General features: G+C 55.9%; 1 protein-coding gene across 3 annotated transcripts; it reads left to right on the top strand.

Annotated features, from left to right (window-relative positions):
• Positions 1 to 3,469: 3,469 nt before the first annotated feature.
• SAMD14 (sterile alpha motif domain containing 14) lies at positions 3,470 to 17,960 on the top strand. Of its 3 annotated transcripts, none has more exons than XM_068530404.1 (10): positions 3,470 to 3,982; positions 7,454 to 7,508; positions 12,352 to 12,518; positions 12,951 to 13,239; positions 13,961 to 14,048; positions 14,138 to 14,212; positions 14,319 to 14,478; positions 15,689 to 15,808; positions 15,896 to 16,051; positions 16,908 to 17,960. In XM_068530404.1, exons 2-10 carry the CDS (start codon positions 7,466 to 7,468, stop codon positions 17,061 to 17,063), a joined length of 1,254 nt encoding a protein of 417 aa, XP_068386505.1. In that variant the 5' UTR covers positions 3,470 to 3,982; positions 7,454 to 7,465; the 3' UTR covers positions 17,064 to 17,960. The 3 variants fall into 3 exon arrangements, with proteins under 3 accessions (XP_068386505.1, XP_068386507.1, XP_068386506.1); XM_068530405.1 differs by lacking the exon at positions 3,470 to 3,982 and adding an exon at positions 6,574 to 6,717; XM_068530406.1 differs by lacking the exon at positions 7,454 to 7,508.
• Positions 17,961 to 18,065: the final 105 nt, after the last annotated feature.

An 18,065-nucleotide genomic window follows, 5' to 3' on the forward strand; every position in this document is an offset into this window, starting at 1 on the left:
GACCCTGAGGATCTTTATACTGAGAACCCTTGTTCCCTCAAACTCCGTCTGCCACCATCCCCCCCCATCCCTTCGGGGCAGGGCTGGGGTTTCTAGAGCTTTCCTTAGGCTCATCGCTTTCCTCTTTTTCAAGGTCTCTGATGGAATTCAAAGGATGGGTTAGATATAGTAAGGTGAACCCTGAGTCCCTCCCCTGAGAAGTCTAACCTGATGGGGATACCCAGCCCCTAGTTTTCTGGAGGTGCAGCTGGGGGTGGGAGATGATATGTCAGAGCAATTTTGTCCCCAGGGTTCTAGAGAATCCCTCTGGCAGTAGCCAGAGAGGCCTCAAGTAGTCCTAGACCTCTGCTCTGTGCCAGCAGGTCTGGTTGCTAACTCACCAGTTCTAATACCTATGGGTCTGGGAGTCCAGATGCCAGGGTTCCAGGGACAAACTTTAGTGAAATCTCAGACAAGAGATGAGAGCAGGGGGCAGTGGGGCCTCTCCTTGCTCTGGGAGCTGTGTGCTATGTGTGAAAAAAGTACAAGACACTTGTGTTCAGTGGCCTGGCCACCAAGAGGATTCTCACGGTCCCCTTTGCCCTCAAGAATGGAAGTCCCAACATTAGGGCCCTTCAAAGTCACCTTGGTGGGTCCCTGACAAACCCGAGATGAGTGGCCTCCACCAGAACTCCCAGTGGCAGTCAGCTCCTGTGGTGGCCACTCCCTTCTGGATGGCTCTGTCACACAAGTCTCCTTCACGTCAAGCCAAATTCTGGCTTCCCATAGCTTCATGCCAAAAATCCTAGTTCTACACCTCAGGGCCATATATAACCAGTCCAGTTCTGCCACCCACCTAAGAATCACCTGGCAACCTGGAGATGGTGGCCATGCCTCTCTAGGCATTTTCTCTTACAAGTGGATCTTCCTTGGAACACTGCTGGGAAGACAAATCCAGGTGGCTGAATCCCAGGATCAGAAACCACCAAACCACAAGGTCACAGGTCATATCTCCAGAGTTACAGGTGACTTGGGCCCTGCTCAGGCAACCTGGCCAAGAAGTCCCAAGGAGGACTTCCCTGGTGGCACAGTGGTTGAGAATCCAACTGCCAATGCAGGGGACACGGGTTCGAGCCCTGGTCCGGGAAGATCCCACGTGCGGCGAAACAACTAAGCCCATGAGCCACAACTACTGAGCCTGTGCCCTAGAGCCCATGAGCCACAACTGCTGAGCCCGCGTGTTACAACTACTGAGGCCTGTGAGCCTAGAGCCTGTGCTCCACAACAAGAGAAGCCACCGTGATGAGAAACCCGCGCACTGCAACGAAGAGTAGCCCCCACTCGCCACAACTAGAGAAAGCCCGCATGCAGCAACAAAGACCCAACGCGGACAAAAATAAAAAAAAATAAAAAAAAATAAAAGTCCCAAGGAGTGAAGTGGCTGGACCTTCCTGGGTGGCGAGGCAGACATGGGGTTTGTGATGAGGGCTTCTGTTGATCTGACCGGAGCAGAGCATCCAGGGTGGGGTCCTGTGTATTAGGTGAGGGGCTTGCACGCCATATGTTCCAAAAGGTGGAATCCCTTTGGAAAGTAGCCCAAGTCAAAGCCTGAGTGTGGTGTGTGGCTGGGGACGGCGTGTGTAGCTTTGCGAGTTCCTCAGGCCTGAGAGGTGACTCACCTGTGAGCTATGTCCATGTTTGGGGCTATGTCAAGTGGCCATGGGGAAGCCTGTGTGAGGCGTTACCCCAGCCCTGCCAGTTCTTAGGAGCTTGCGTGGGTTTGCCACAGCCCCAACATTCGCCACAAGGGAGGGAACTCAGATGAGGGGAGTTTCCCAGCTCCCAGAAATTTAGGGTGTCGTCCTGGGTCCTATGGTCTATAGACACCCTCCCATAGAATGTGCCCCCAGCATTGACATTACATACCTATCATCTCCCCACTCCCTACGGGGGCTGTATAATCAATCCCCCACTCCAGCCTACCACCCAGATTTCACCAAATGCCCACAGACTGTTCCCCAGACACAGCCCCAATAAGACCTCCAGAGTCACCACTCCCTCCCCAGATCTCCACAGTCTAGCCAGCAACCCATGGCTGCCAGCAGATTCTAAAGACACCCAGAGATGCCAAAACTCCCACAATCTCATTGGATCTTCAGCCCCTAAGGGTTATTAATTCTGTCCTTACCCATGGTCCCAAGACCATCCGGGCTCAACATGCCACCTCCCAGAGCCCCTCAGAGACCTGGGACTGCAGAGACTTTGGCCATCAGGGAACTCTATCCCTACAGACTGCACACCGCTCCCCTGAGCTCTGGACCCCCTTGCCCAACCTCACCACTTGCTCTTGAACAAACAAAGGGGGTAACAGAAACACCTACCTCATGGGTTTATCGTGAGGGTGACATTAATCATCTGAGAAAAGTGCCTAGCGCAGTGCCTGGCACCCCCTGCACCATCTCGGGACCGTAGCTAGCTGTTGATTATTGTATTCTCTCCCCTGGCTGGCCTGCCACCACCTCCAGCTCACCAGGTCCAAGTCTGACCTCATCCCCCCACACCCCCTCCACCTACAGGGCCTCAAGCCAAGACCTGCAGTCATCTAGACCCCTCCTTCTCCCTCTGTGGCCAGCCAGTCCCCAAATCCTGTCAATTTCTTCAATTCTACATCCTTAATATTCCTCATCATGATCTTTGATCTTCTTGCCCACTGCCATCACCTCTCAACAGCCTCATGAGTGGTGCCTCAGCCTTCAGGCAGCCTTCTCCAAAGGAGCCGAGGGGTTCTTCCTAAAATGCAAATCAGAGCCCCTCACTCCTCTGTTACTTTTCCCCCTATGGCTGGTAGGATAAAGTGCAAGCCCCCACATCCTTCATCTTCCTCTCCTTTCCTCCCTACCCCCACAAGTCCCACTAGCACTTCTACCCTGGCCTGGCCTGCAGAAGTAGCCAACAGGTCACCTCCTCCAGGAATCCTCCTGGATCACTTCCACACACAGCCCCCGCCCCCATCCTCACCCGCCCCCAGGCGAGGCCTGGCTCCCTCTGGTGTGCTCTCCCCGCGCTGAAGTGTCCTCTGTGAACGAAGGTTCACAGCACCCGCTCTCGTGAGGGCCTCCCCACTCGTCCGTCCGTCCCCCTGACAACGCTGCGAGCCACGACGGCCCCGGACCAGGTCGGCTCTGTTCTCCACGGTCCCCTCGGGCCTCGGCGCATCCGACTGCTCTGTGGACGTCTGTTGAATGGATGAATCAGGAGCCCTCACAGGCCTTGCAGAGGAGGCAAAAGCCCCGTAGGTCCTAAGGTGCGGCCGCATGTCCGGCCGCTCACACCGGCCCCGACTCTCGCGGGCCGAGGAGTAGCGGTAACTAGAATCCCCTCGCCCGGCTCCGCCGGCCGGGGCCGCCTCCTCCCTCCCCCGTGCTCCCGCTGCCTCCGCCCCTCCCTCCCTCCCTCCCTCCCTCCCGTTCTTTGTCTCCCGGGCGCCCGGCCTCCCCGCCACGCGCACCCTCATCGCCCCTTCCCTGGGGACCCCCGCGGATCCCCGCTGACACGACGCTAAGAGTATCTGCCTGCCAGGCGGGGGACCCCGCGTCCAGCCGGGCGGGGCGGGGAGACGATTTCGCTCTCTCTCTCTCTCCCTCGCTCTCCTCTCCTCTCTCTCACACACACACACACACACGCGCACACACACACGCACGGAGAGCATCCTCCCGTCAGGTCTCCTGGTCCAGCCCCTCCCGCCGTGCCTCCTGCTTCCTGCAAACCTTCTCCTCCTCTCTCCGAACTCCCCCACCCCCACCCCCACATTCCCTCCGGCTCCAAGACCCCCCGCCGCTGACCCCTACCCCTACTCCCGGGATGGAGCGGATGGAGCCAGCCCGGAGCCCCCCGAGGCCGGGGTGACTGTCCCCCGCCCCTCTCCTGCCTGGCCCCAGCCCCAAACACCATGGGCCTGAGGGGTTTCTGAGGCGCCGGACGCTGAAGATGACAGATGCTGGAGGTGAGGTATTGGGACCCCAAGAGCCCCAAGGTGGACGGGGAAGCGGAGCTGGGGGTCTCCGGCTTGCGGTGGGAACCCGAGTGGGGTTGGATGGGGCGAAGAGACAAGGACCTTTCTTCCCCTGTCCCTAGGGGGGCCTGCACAGAGCTAGGGTTCTGCGCTGTTAGGAGATGGGGTAGAGATAGGATTTCTGTCCCTAAGCCTCTCCCTCTGCCCGAGGTCCGGAGAGATTAATTTTTTTAAAAAAAACTGGTGTTGGGGGAGGGGGGAGAGCTTAACCCCTTCTTGCCTGGTGCAGAGTTGGACTAATGGATCGGACAGAACTAGCCACTTGGCTCTGATTGGGCGATAGGGGCCCTGAGAGTTCAGAAGGTGCCCTGTCCTCCACCCCCACCCCATCTCCAGCGGTGCTTGCTGGATGCCCCCAGCTTGGGCCTTGTGGGAGGGGGTCACCCCTTTCTCTAGCTCCACACTGCCTCCCCCTGCCCCAGCCTCCTCTCCCAACCATCCCTCCCCAGTTGCACTTCTTTCTTCTGGGCTCCTTCTCCTCTTCCAGGGCCCCTTTCCTCTTTCCTTCCCCACTGAGGGCCGCCTCTCTCCTGGCAGCCGATTCCGCTCTTCTCCACGCCTCCCCGGGGCCTCACTCAGGGCTGCTGGAGCCCTGTCTCTACGGCTTCTTCCCCTGGCCCCGCTGCTGCTGCTCTCAGGCTCATCTCCTTCTTGCTCTTTCTTCCTCTTCTCTGCAGCTCTGTAGACTGACTCTCCACCAACCTGTCTCTGTCCTGCTCCCCATTTCCTCTCCAGGGCTTGTGTACCCTTTCTTTGTCTTTCACCTTCCCCTGGGTCCCAGGAAACTTAGAGTTCACCTACCTCCCTTTCTCATAGGGAAGGGTCAAAGGTTATTGGTGTTCTTCCTCCGGGAATTGGGACGTTTGGGGAGGAAGGAGTGGCCTGGTAGAGTCAGAGCCCAGACTGTGTCCAGAGAACAGGTTCATTTCCACCTTGTAGCAGTTACCTGGTTTGAATGTGCATGTATGAGTGTGGCATGTGTGTGTGTGTGTGTGTGTGCGTGCGTGTGTGTGTAGGAGTGTAATGTTGTACGAGTGTAAATGGGGGGGATGTCTAATTTTCCAAGGTTCAGTGTTGGAAGGGGGGGTGGGAAGGGCCTGGTGACATTCTGATGTCATGCTTCCCAGAGTTCCCCAAGGGACAGCGTAGGGAGGGTCTCCCATACACACCCCATGGAGTTAGTTGTTGAAGAAAGCAGTTTGTGCTGAATCAGAATTCATTCGGCAGTGATGTGAGCTGGAAGCCCCAGCCCACCCCAGAGGGTACCTGAAAGAGGATGGCATCCACAAGAGGGCCTCCACCCTAAACTGGGACCTTGAATAAAGAGCACATGGGCTCTCCATTCTCAGGTGGTCTAAGAGAGGAAGCACCCTCAGGGAGCCTCCATTCTGATGGGAGAGGCAGTTCTTATCTTCAGAGAGTCCCTCTTCTGATGGGGAATACTGACCCTTCTCCTCAGGAGCTCCCATCTGATGTGGGGGAGATATGACCCAGTTAGGGAATCAACGAAGTATGAAAAATTACTCATTTCCTAGTGGTGGGGAAGAGTGGATTTAGAAATTATATAGACAAATGAGAGGAGTGACGGCTATCTAGGACAGCTTTCTGGAGGAGGTGGCAGCTAGGTCCTGGTCGGATGAGCTTTGCGATTGAAGGAGGGAATTTGGTTCATTCTTAGGGGCAGCCTCTCTTCCCATCTACCCCTTCAGGACAGGAAGAGAGGTTCTAGAACTTCTCTGTTACTAGCACCCAGGGTTGAAGAATGACAGGAGGGTTCCTGGAGGGCCCACATCCTGGCTCCTTCTCACACCTCATTTCCTGCTTGCAGCCCCAAGCATCCACAGAGCCTGGGGTGGAGGTAGTTTTGAAGCTTATCCGGTCCTAGCGAGTATGGATCAACTCCCTTACCTCTAAGCCCTGTCCCTTCTCCCAGCAGTGTTCTTTCCTCATGAGCAGGTTCCAAAACTGCAGATCACCACCCAGGATAGAGCTGAGGGGCAGGAGACTGGGGTCAAGGTTGAGTTCTGCCTCTTATCTCCTGCGTCTCAGTTTTCCCATCTGTAAAGTGGGGATACTAAGAATCCCAAGCCTGGACAGTTCACAGTGAGATGATATCTATGTAATAACAGAAGAGGAGAATCGGAAAAGACCAAGCAGGCATGTAGCCTAGCTTTCCTACACCTGTCAAATGTGTGGTCTAATGCAGCGCTCTGCCCCATGGGGACCTGAGTGTTAGAAGTAATTGGAGATCATGTCCCAGGCATGCAGTATGCCCCTAACCCTGAGCTTCCTCCTTCTCCCCTCATCTGGTATTCCCCTGCTTCTCTAACACCCAGGCTTTGGTTTAGGGATGCTGCAATCCTACATCTGCTAGGAAGCCTGCCCAAATTGTTTCAGCTACATATATCCTGCTTTCCCACCTGCCCTTCCTTTCTTACTTCCCACAAACAAAACAAAACAAAACCCCTATCCATCCATATTTCTTCCCAGAACATATTTGATGCATCATAGAGATTTGGCTCTACACTGTTCTGCTATGGGTACTCTTTATACCCTTCTGCATCTGTGAGTCTGTCTTGAACTGTGAGAACTGTGACTTTGTCAAGAACAGTGGCCCTGTTGATGATGCCAGCTTCCTGAACAGCTCATGTTCAGGAAGACAGGTGGTGAGTGCACCAGTGATGAGAGTGGGGGGGAGGCAGGACTGGGTGATGGATGGGAAGATGGATGGGTGGATGGTATAAATTGACGGATGTAAAAATGGGTGGATGGTTGGACGGGGTGGATGGTGGATGGATGGGTGGCTGGAAAGATAGATGGTTGGACAGATGATGGATGGGTGAATGAGTGGACGGTGAATAGGCAAGTAGATGCATGGATAAGTAGGGAGGTAAGTAGGTGGGTGGATGGAAGAACCTGGGTTCTCATTCTGATCTTGCCATTAACTTATTATGTGATCTTAGATCAGTCATTCTCCTTTCTCTTTCTTTATTTGTAAAATGAGAGGATTGGATTTAATAGCCTCCAAGATTTCTCCCAGATTTGATATTGGACAGCTTATGATCATTAAAAGCTTTTAGGGAATGCTAATGATGGAAGGGCCCAAGACAGTGACGGGGAGAAGTTCAGTGACCCGTGTGGAGGCACTCAGCAAATCAGCTCGGACCAGGGCTGCAGGACAGCCTGTGTCTATACCCTGGACTTGCTTCTACCTCCTGCCTGCCCCAACAATCTGGGCTGTGGTTCAGATGATTTCTCTTTCAGGGGCCAGAGAAAGAGTTGTAAGGAGAGGTGAGGGCCAGAAGGCTAGGAGCAGGTAGCCAGTGGCAGCTCCCTTGCCTGCACCAACCTGAACCTCTTATCCATGGTCTTTTTTTCCTCTTTCGCCTCTTGTCCTCCCAGCTCTCTTAAGTCATGGCTTCTTCAAAGCTCCGAGAACCTGCGGATGAGGTTTTTGGTAAGTTCTGTGTGGCTGTATCTCTAGCCAAGGCTATCGGGCTTTGGGGAAGAGGAGTCCTGGGAACTTCGGTGTGTGTGTGTGTGTGTGTGTGTGTGTGTGTGTGTGTGTATTTTGGCCTTACAGGCTGAGTTTTTGTCACCGTTATCTGAGTAGATATCCAATTACAACAACAACGATGATAATAAGGGTCCCCATTTATTAACTGCTTGTCTCATGCCAGGTACTAGGCTAGCACCCCCATTTCACATGCACTGTGTCATTTAACCCTCACAGCAAGGCTAAGGAGTGTGCCCACTTGTCCTAAGCCTAGGACACGGAGCACAGAAGTGACTTGCTTTAAAGATCACACTGCAGGTTAGTGGCAGAGCTGGGACTAAAACTCCAGACTGCCTAACTCCCTACTGGCAGCCACTGTGCTGTACACCAGTATTCCCCAGCACAGGTGACACAGGTTACCTCCGAGCTGCATAAATAAGGGACCTCATCTGCATGGATGTGCAGGGAAATCAAAAATGCATAACACACACTCAGCATCTACACCCCCAGGGGCAACCCCAGACCGACCCTCCTCTGTTCTCACTAGGGTGCATGGACACCCCCCACACCCCATCATTTACCCCCTGCAGTCTTTCTATTGTGTGGATTAGAGAAAGACCACTGACAGGGCAGAGTTCCCAGCATGCACTGGGGTGGAAAGGCTGTTTACCAGCTGGGTTTGGTGGAGGAGTCAGTGAGCAAAAGAAGGTGGAGGAACGTGGAGGTCGCGGTGGAAGCTGAAAGCTCGAGTATGCAGCCCTCAGGACTCTCAGCTGGGAGGGGCTCCTAGCTGTGGAATGCCACAGGGCCTCCAGTTTCTCCTCCCCTGCCTCTCATCTCTACCTTCCTTGCCCTCTCCTCCTCCCCCCTCCCTGCTCACCTCTCTCTCCCCTTTGGCTGCCACAGGCCCTGGCAATGCCAACGCCGCCCACCGGAACTGCTGCCTCCCGGCTCCTGGGGAACTGCTTCCCGGACTGGCCTCCCTGGGGCCTGTGCACGGAGGCTTTGCCTCGGGGACGCCCCCAGCCTCGAACTGTCTCTGGGCCTCAGACTCTGAGTCTCTCCATCCCCACACAGGCCCAGCCTGACCTCTGGCCTGGCAGAGGCGAGCTCCCCGTTCCTTGGGCTTTTTGGCCTCCGCTCCCCTCTCCACCCCCACCCCCCCCCCCACCCCCCCCCCAACCCTTCCTGTTTTCCTTCTCCCTGACCTGCTGAGGTAGCTGCCTGCCTGGCGGCCTTCCTGAAGAGAAAGGTGATGAAATATTCATGACTTCCCACTGCCCAGGGCCGGGCTAACTCCCAGGGAGAGAGGGAGAGGGACAGCGAGATGATGGGAGGGATGGACAAGGTGATGAGGGCCTGGTAGAGTAAGGGACCAGAGGAGAGGCTGGCCCCACCTTGCCTCAAAAAGCCCCAAGCCCCTTAGGAGTTCCTTTGCTCCCTAGACCCTCCGCGGTAAGATGACCATGGTTTTGATGTGGCCCAGATTCAGGTGCAGAGAGCCCTTCTCCATGGCCCAGGGCGGCTGGGCACCAGCTGCGTGCTGGACTGGTCGAGGCTGTTCATCAGCTCCCTCCAGGAGCCCTGCCTACTGTCCTTAACTCCCTCTGCACCCTGGGCCAAACCTTCCTCTCCAAGGAGAGTAAGGGCCTGTAAAGTGAGGGGTTGGACTCACAAGTCACTCCCATCTCTGCCTCAGAGGAGGTAGAGAGGGCTTGGTAGTTACACCCTGAGCCTCTGGAGCCGGAGCCGGAAGGCCTATAACCCTGGCCTGCCCTTCACCAGCCCTATACCCTCAGGCAAATTAAGGCTGCCCTGGGGATTCTTGGAGTCTCTTCCTCCTTGGGTTGTGGGGAGGTTTAAATGAGCTAGTAATTGTAAAACACTTAGAACACTCATATACACATACACTCTCTCACACACGTGTCACACACACACCATTCTATGCCTGTGTTGGTGCAATGAACAAAATAGAGAAATGTCTGCCTTCATGGAGCTGACGTTCTAATGGGTGGAGAGAGACAATAAACTAAATTAGTAAAATATATGGTATGCCAGAGAATGACAAATGATATAGGAAAAAATTTAGCAGTGGGGCTTTGGGGGGTATTCTTTTTTTTTTAAATAAATTTATTTATTTATTTATTTATTTATTTATGGCTGTGTTGGGTCTTCGTTTCTGTGCAAGGGCTTTCTCCAGTTGCGGCGAGCGGGGGCCACTCTTCATCGCGGTGCGCGGGCCTCTCACTGTCGCGGCCTCTCCCGTTGCGGAGCACAGGCTCCAGACGCGCAGGCTCAGTAGTTGTGGCTCACGGGCTTAGTTGCTCCGCGGCATGTGGGATCTTCCCAGACCAGGGCTCGAACCCGTGTCCCCTGCATTGGCAGGCAGATTCTTAACCACTGTGCCACCAGGGAAGCCCCTGGGGGGTATTCTAAATTGGGTGGTCTCTCAGTGAGAGAAAGCATTTAAGCAGAGACTTGAAGGAGGTGAGAGAGAGAACTGTGCAGAAATCGGTGGCAAGAGCCTTGCAGGAAAGGGAAGAGGAAGTGCAAAGGCCCTGAGGTGCAGGATAGCTGGTGTAAGGCAGAGCCAGGAGGCCAGGGTGGCTGGAGCAGAGGGAAGAAGAGGGAGAGAGTCACTGAGCTGCCTGAGTCTGGAGGCCGTGGTAAGAACTCGGCTTCTTACTCTGTGAGCGATGGAAGTCACTGGAGGGTTCTGGGCAGAGAGAGGAGTGACACGGGCTGACATGTTTTATCAGGATCACTCTGGCTGCTGGGTTGAAAATAGACTGTAAATAGGAAAGGGAGGCGGAGGGAAGACCAGCCGGGATGATCTGTAATAATGGAGGCAAGAGGTGGTAGTGACCTAGACCAGGAACGCTGTGTGTTCTCCCTCTCCTTTCCTCTCCCGTCCTCCTTCCCCCCACATGTATGCATGTATGTAAGTGTGTGTATATACAGACACATATACACAATATTTTACTGTGGGAAGTCAAAAGTAGAGAGACTAGCACAATGTACCCCATCATACGCTTACGTACTCATCACTCAACCTCAACCATCATCAACTCCTGGACAGTCTTGTTTCATCTATATCCCCTTCCACTCTCCACTCCTAGTCTCCTGGATTATTTTGAACCTAACCCAAAACATCATGTCATTTCACCATAAATATTTCAGCATGTCTAGATATATTTCCAAAGTAGAGCTAACAGGAATTGTGGATGGATCAGTTTGCAGGGTGAGAGGGAGAGGGAGGAGTCACGGGTGACTCCAGGGGTTTGGCCTGAGCAGCTGGAAGGATGGAGATGCCATTCACTGAGATGGGCAGACCGGGCAGCTTAGGGGGTGGGGAGGTCAGGAGTCCAATTGTGACATATTCGTTGAAGATGCCCATTGGACATCTAAGTGGAGGTGTCAAGTAGGCAGCTGGACACATGAATTACCAACTGGGTCTGAGAGGAGTGACTGGGTGGACGGTGGGGCCTTTCAGTGAGCCAGGGACAGAGAATCAGTTTGAGGCAAGGTGGTGGGTTCGTTTGACGGGTTGAGTTTGAGGTCCCTGGGTGATTTTGACATGGTAAGTTCCCTGGCAGGTGCTGAGGTGCCCAGACTTGGAATTCAGGGGAGGGATCAGAGTTGGAAATAGGTATAGGTAGTAGTTCAGCCACTGGGGTGGCTTAGGGGGTGTCTGCAGACAAGAGAAAGAGGAGCAGGCAAGGCAGGGCCTTGCGTGATGGGATGGGGTCCCTGAGATCATGAGGGGTGGAGTGGTGAAGAAAGGTCTTAACCCTTGCTGAGGTCTGGGAAGAACCTGTTCTGCCTGGAGAAGCTCAGGGTCACTGCAGAGTGAAAGCTGCATCCTCCGGTGGAGCAAATGGAAAGTGAAACTTGGAGCAGTAGGGTCTATGCATAATCTGTTGGGTTTGCCTACTCTTCCGCCATGTCCTCATCCAGGACCTAGCCCTGGGCCACGGACCCCAGGATGGGAGAGACAGGCTTCAGGGGTCTGTAGGCTTTCCTCTCTGCCACCACCACTAGCTTATGGGGGTCCCTCTGCTCCAGTTAACTGTGAGCCCTCTAGATGCTCAGCAGTGCTGTTTCTGAGTGTGACCTTGAGCATGGCACAGCAAGCCAGTGTCCCCAGCACGGCCAATCTCTGGAGCTAGACTAGCCAGGCTCAAATCCCAGACCATTGCTAGCTGCTGGCCTCAGTCAAGAGACTTAACCTCTCTGATCCTCAGTTTGCTCAGCTGTGAAATGTACATAACAGCTGTCCCTAGCCTGCGGGTTGTTCTGAGTAGACAAGGTGATGTATGTATGTTCTGGCGTGTAGTTGGCACTTCTTCAGTGGTAGCAATTACAACCATGCTCTCTCCGGCCTCATCCTCCAGTCCTTCCCTCCACAAACCTGCCCTCCCATTGCCCTGGAGGTGCCCCGCCCCCAGCTTCCCTTCCTCCCAGCATTGCGTATACCAGTTTTGCCAACCTCCTCTCTTGTAAACTCCCATCCAGACCTTAAGACCCAGCTTTGGTGTTTCCTCCTCCAACCCATCCAAACAGAGCCACCCTGTCCTCTGTGCCTGTGAGAGGTTCCATCACACACTGTATGTATGAGCTGACATGTCCAGCTCCCTGCGAGACTGTGAAAGACCCAGCTCTCCATCTCATAGGACTATCAGTGCCCTGCGCTTGGAGACATTTGTTGAATGCCTGGGTGTGAGTGCAGGTGGCCACTTGAGGTGGGCCTCCGGGATTGCTGTCCTCATGTGTCTGGTCTCTGCCCCTCTTCCCCGGTTTGCAGACCTGGACTTGGCTGTGCCAGAGACCGTCAGACTGGACAGCAGTTTACACAAGGCCCGAGCCCAACTACTGGCCAAGGGCCGGAGACACAGGCCCTCCCGCTCGAGGCTTCGGGACAGTGCCAGCTCTGCAGAGGATGGTGAAGGCTCCGATGGGCCCGGAGGCAAGGTTGGGGCAATCCACCCAATCGCACATACCCCACCCACCCTTCTTGCCCCTGGATAATCCCTCCAAACCACTCTTCCAGGGAAACCACACCCCTAGACTTCTGACATAATAAGGCTAACAAATATTAGCTGCAGTTCAATTCTGGCTCATCTCATCCTTTCAAGGAAGGTATTATCCCCATCTTCCAGACGAGGAAATTGAGGCTCTGAGAGGTTCACTAACAAAGTCACACAGTTAGTAAGTGAGGGAGGTGGGATCCAGCCCCAGCCTATGTGACCGTAAGTCCCATTTCCCACCTCTAGCTGCCCAGCCACCTCTCGGCCCAAGGCACGAGGAAACCCTCCCTCCAGGCCCCGTAAGGACCTAGGAGCCCGGGCTCCCCTCCGGGAAGAGGGGAGGAGGGTTGGCGGTGAGCGGCTGCCCCTTCCCCAGGTGACCGATGGCTGCGGGAGCCCCCTGCACCGGCTGCGCTCGCCTCTGCACTCGGGCCCGGGGTCCCCAGCCGGGAGCTCCTTCTGCCTGGAGCCCCCGGGGTTGCGGCGCAGCCTGGACGAGGACGAGCCGCCGCCCTCGCCGCTCGCACGCTACCGGCCCCTGCACAACGCCGCCTCGCACGAGGGCCTGGCCGCCGCCTCCTGCTCGCCGCCGCGCTCCGCGCCCTCGTCCGACAGCTCGCCCAGCTTCGTGCGCCGCCATCCCCGCGCCGAGCCGCACAGCGAAGGTGAGCGGCGGGCGGCGCGGCGCCCCCTGCTGGCAAGCGGTCCCTTGGGCGCCGAAGTGCGTGGCGGGATCCGAGGGGCAGGGTGGCTGGGGAAGGTGGGGAATAAAGACCACGGTTCTTTCACTCATTTCCCGAGCGCCTTAATATGTGCCAGACACTGCTGGGCACTGAGACAAAAAGAGCAAGCAGATGCAGTTCTCGTCCTCACGGGGCTTATAGGTTCGAGGAGAAGCAATCAAATCATCCACTGATTAAACGTATAAGTTACAAGATGTATTAAGTGCCATGTGAGAAACAGTGCGCAGGGCGGGAGAGCATGTATCAGCGTGAAAGCATCCTGGGAGCAGTTGGGATCATCCTGGAAGGCTTCTCTGAGGAAGTGACATGTGAGCCAAGATTAGAAGGTTGGCTACAAGTTGGACAAGATAAAATTAACAGTAAAGAGTAGTGGCCCCTCCTTTTTCAGAGTGGTTTATTGTTTGTATAAGGCTTTCATCAACATCCTATTAGGTCTCATGAAATAGGCAGTGTCATTATCCCCATATTTGAGATGCAGGAAGCTCAGAAGGTAGTGACTTGTCCTAGGTCACACAGCTAGTGAAGGGCACCAGAGCCAGGTTGCCTGATTCTAAGTCGAGAGAATTCCTGCCACCTCACTGGCAGCTGCAAGAGGCAGACAAGCCACCACACAGGCTACTTCCTTCCTTCTCTTCCACAAAAGATGACAGCCGGGATGCCAGCCCACCTGAGCCCGCCAGCCCTACCATTGGCCTGGATAAGAAGACTCGCCGAAAGTTCCTGGACCTGGGGTGAGTGGACGAGGGGCCGAGAACAAAGGCTTGGGGATGGGGTAGCGTAGCGGGCAGCACTGTCCCACTTCCCCTTGCCCTCGCCACAGGGTCACCTTACGCCGAGCATCCACTAGCAAGAGCCGGAAGGAGAAGGGCAGCAACCGCCTGTCCATGGGCAGCAGGTAAGAGGTACCCACAGCCCCTCAGCCACAGCTTTTGCCCCCAGCTCCCTGTGGGCCCCAGCCCTTGCCTTGGTGCCCACACCCATGCAGGGCACTCTCTCCACAGGGAGTCGGTGGAGGGGTCCGGCAGGTCAGGGGGCTCCCCGTTCCTGCCCTTTTCCTGGTTCACAGACAGTGGCAAGGGCTCGGCGTGTTCTGGCAGCACCACCTCCCCGGCCTGCTCCCCTAAACACGAGGGCTTCAGCCCTAAGAAGTCAGCTTCTCAGGTGAGTCCATGGCCTTTTGGCCCCCATACTGGCCACTGGCCCCCAGACTCGGGTGACATGAAGACATACTTCACCCTGGCTTGGGCTGGGATCCAGGCATCCCCGGAGTCCATCTGTCTGTCCATGGAGCCATTCAGTGATCCATTAATTCATCCAGTTTCTGAGTTCAGGCATTCACTCATTCACTTGTTTATATGCTGAGTGGTTCCTTCACTGATTCGTTCATTGCTGCCTCCATGATCCCCTAGTACACACCCAGCCTGAGAGCTTCTCTATGCCTGCTAACTCTTCTGCCTGGCTCAGTTCTGGCCCCATGTCCTGTCTTAGGAGTTGGGCTACATGTGTGGTGTGGAGATGCTTAGGGGAAGCAGAGATGAACAGGACCCCAACCTAGCTAATGCTCAGAAAGTTCACAACCCTGTGGGAGAAGTGAGACCGAGTAGCAGAAGAATGAGCATGTTTACATTCACCAGGACTCTGCAGTCTACAAAGCTCCGAGTGCATGTTTTTGCTTTACTCTCACAAAGGCTCAGTGAAGTGGGGAAGGCAGACACACTCACCCCCATTGTACAGATGAGCAAATGCAGGCCCAGACTGAAGGGCTTTGCCTACAGACTCAGTTGGATTTAGGTGCCAGGCTCTATGACCCCCAGCCCTGTGCTTGTCCTGTGATTCTGTTCCTTATGGGCAGCTGGGTCAGAGGAGATCAGAAAACTGGAAATTCAGGGGAGAAGGGGTCCTTCCCTTTCTTCCTTCCCTTGTGCTGGGCCCTGGTGAACAGACACAGCCCAGGCCCTCACAGAGCTCACAGTCCAGTGAGGACAGACATCTAACCAGGTTTTTACAAGCCAGGGTGCTAGAGGCCATGCTGGGGAGGCACAAGGCAGAGACGTCTGACCCAGCGCAAGGGAACCCCAGTCAGCTGTCTAGAAAGCGACACCAGTCTGACCTCCTCCATTCCTGCTAACTACTCTGCCTGGCTCAGTTCTAGCCCCACATCCTCCCAGAGGCCTCAGATCCGATGCCTCGCACAAGTCACCACGCCCTGTGTGCCCGCCCAGCTCCTGGTTCATGTACAAGGGCCCTGAGCAACTCCTGGTGCCCAGCCCTGGACTTCAGCTTCATCTGGATGGGGGTGATGGGTCGGGGGTGACTGCCTTGCGCTTGGAGGTGAGATCTCTCCTCAGCAGCATGCCCCCCTCCTGTCTAGGAATCCACTCTGAGTGGTGACTCCACACCCCCCAGCAGCAGCCCCAAGATTCCAAGTGGTCCCCGGCAGGCGGCCAAGTGTTCCTACCCCTACCACACACTGTCCCAGTCTTCGGACGAGGTAAGCAGGCCCTGACATCTGACACAGCCAGGTGTGCGGGCCACAGGCCACGCCTTCCCCCCTCACGCTCCTTGGTCTCCGCCCCAGTTTCTGGATGAACCTCTCCCCACCATCTACCACTGGACCAGTCAGCAGGTGGGCCAGTGGCTGCACAGCCTCAACCTGGAGCAGTATGCCGCTGAGTTTGCTGCGAGGCAGGTGGATGGGCCGCAGCTACTGCAGCTGGATGGAAGCAAACTGAAGGTGGGTTAGAGTAGAAGGGCCACGACCCAGCCGGAGCCTAAGGCAACCTTCAAGAATTAGGATTCCCCTCGTCCTGACCTTTCCACTCTCTTTAAGACCACTGCCCTGGCCTCTGACCTCTAGGCAAGATCCTCGGCCTGATTGTTGCTCTCTAGCATGGGTTCCCAGTCTGACTCCAGCCCAATTCCTCAGTTTGACCTTCAAGCTCCAGCCCAAGTCTCCAGGTTGACCTCTGACCTTGAAGACTATCCTATCATCTGACTCTTGACTCTAATCAGTCTCCCCTGGTCATCTCACCTGATTCTTGGAGTCTTAGTCTCCAAGACTAAGAATCTTGGAGGCTGGTGGTTGTGGGAGGGAAGTCGGGGCGGGGGGCGGCAGGGGGTGTCTCTCTCATCTCTGTACTGGGGGTTTCTGGCCTGTCGTGCACCCTCTGCTGAGCTGCTTGGGGAAGCAGTGGTGCGAAGAGTCCCCCAGGAAGTCTCTGGAATGGAGAGGGGACTCAGCTACTGACTAGCTGTGTGACCTTGGACATTTTGCTCCCCGTCTCTGGGCCTCAGGGGATCAGGCAGGGTCATGCCAAGGTTGAAATCCTGAGTGGAGGAATGGGAGCCAAGGATTGGGGTGGGGAGGGGGCAAAGGCCCTGGAACCCTCTACCCTCATCTCTCCCAATCACTCCCATTCCAAATTCTTGCCCTGAGGGTTCTGATCCATCAGCAGGTCTGGGAGGTGGAGGCTGAGGGCTGGCAGAGCTCCAGAGAGAGTACACCTGGGGCACAGAGAACCCGGGGCTTGGGCTGGCCAGGCCTGGGTGGCTCCGGGGCTCTCCCCCTCACCCTTGGATTCCTCCCCCAGAGCCTGGGGCTCAGCCACTCACATGACCGGGCACTCGTGAAGCGGAAGTTGAAGGAGCTGGCAGCGGCCGCTGAGAAGGAGCGCAAGGCCCAGGAGAAGGCTGCGCGGCAGCGTGAGAAGCTCCGGCGCAGGGAGCAGGAGGCCAAGAGGAGCTAGGGGGACGGGCGGGCGGGCACTGGCGGCTGCTGGGCTCTGAGGGCACAGGCCGCCCGGGGAAGTGGGGCCTGGGCACCAGGCTTGGGCTGGCCTGGCCCCATGCTCTCAGGAGGAACAGCCCTCTCACCCTGTCTTCTGTCTGGACCCAGATTCCTCAGAAAGGGAGACCCCAGGGGGAGGACCCAGTAATAAATCCCATTTCAAGGACTTGTTTGGCACAGAGTTCCTGGGGGAAGTGGCAGATTACGGGCAGAGAAGCCAGGGCTGAAGCAAGTCTGGGAGCCCAGAAGTGCCTGAGTCATTCTGACCCTCTGCCCTCAGGCCACGGTGGTCCTGGGACCAGCAGTGAATTAGGAGGCCTGCTTACCTTCCAGAAGCCCCGGGCTCAGAGAGGTGGGCTGGGCATCTCTGCAGGAGCAGGTAGATAAAGCAGTTCCTTTCCAGCTCTCCCAGGTGACTGTGTGTCAGGAGAGCTCTGTTCTGCTCCGCAGGGAGGCTGGTGGGCCTGCAGCAAGTTGCACGCAAGGTAGGCTCCCAGTCTGCACTCCTCAACAGGAGAGCAGAGAAAGCAGCATGATTACCCCACATCATCTTTGCAAGGACTTTAGGAGAAGGAAGGGAGGAGGCAAAGCTCCTCCTCTTCCCCGTCCCTGTCCTGTGGGTCTCAGCGGTGAGATAATGCCCTTGCAGGTCTGCCCCTCCTGAGGCCCATTCAAAGCCTGGTCTTTGACCCACTCTCCAAGCTGGGCCCACTTCTGCTGCTCCCTCAGAGGCCACCTGGGCCTTCCCTGAGGACAGAGCAAACTTGGGAGCTGGTGGCCACAGAAGACACCCCGTACCAATGCCTAGATGGTCCTGAACTGGTGAATCCTCATCCCAGCCAAGCAGAGAGGCAAAATCTGGGAGGTCCCCCGGAAGCTGCTAAATTGGAAAGGTTCATCAGCCATCCCCCATCTGGCCCTGGTCCCTAGCGAGGCCTCAGTGGGTTCCAGAACTGGCAGA

Source organism: Eschrichtius robustus, chromosome 20 (assembly GCF_028021215.1).
Source record: "Eschrichtius robustus isolate mEscRob2 chromosome 20, mEscRob2.pri, whole genome shotgun sequence".
Classification (NCBI taxonomy): Eukaryota; Metazoa; Chordata; class Mammalia; order Artiodactyla; family Eschrichtiidae; genus Eschrichtius; species Eschrichtius robustus.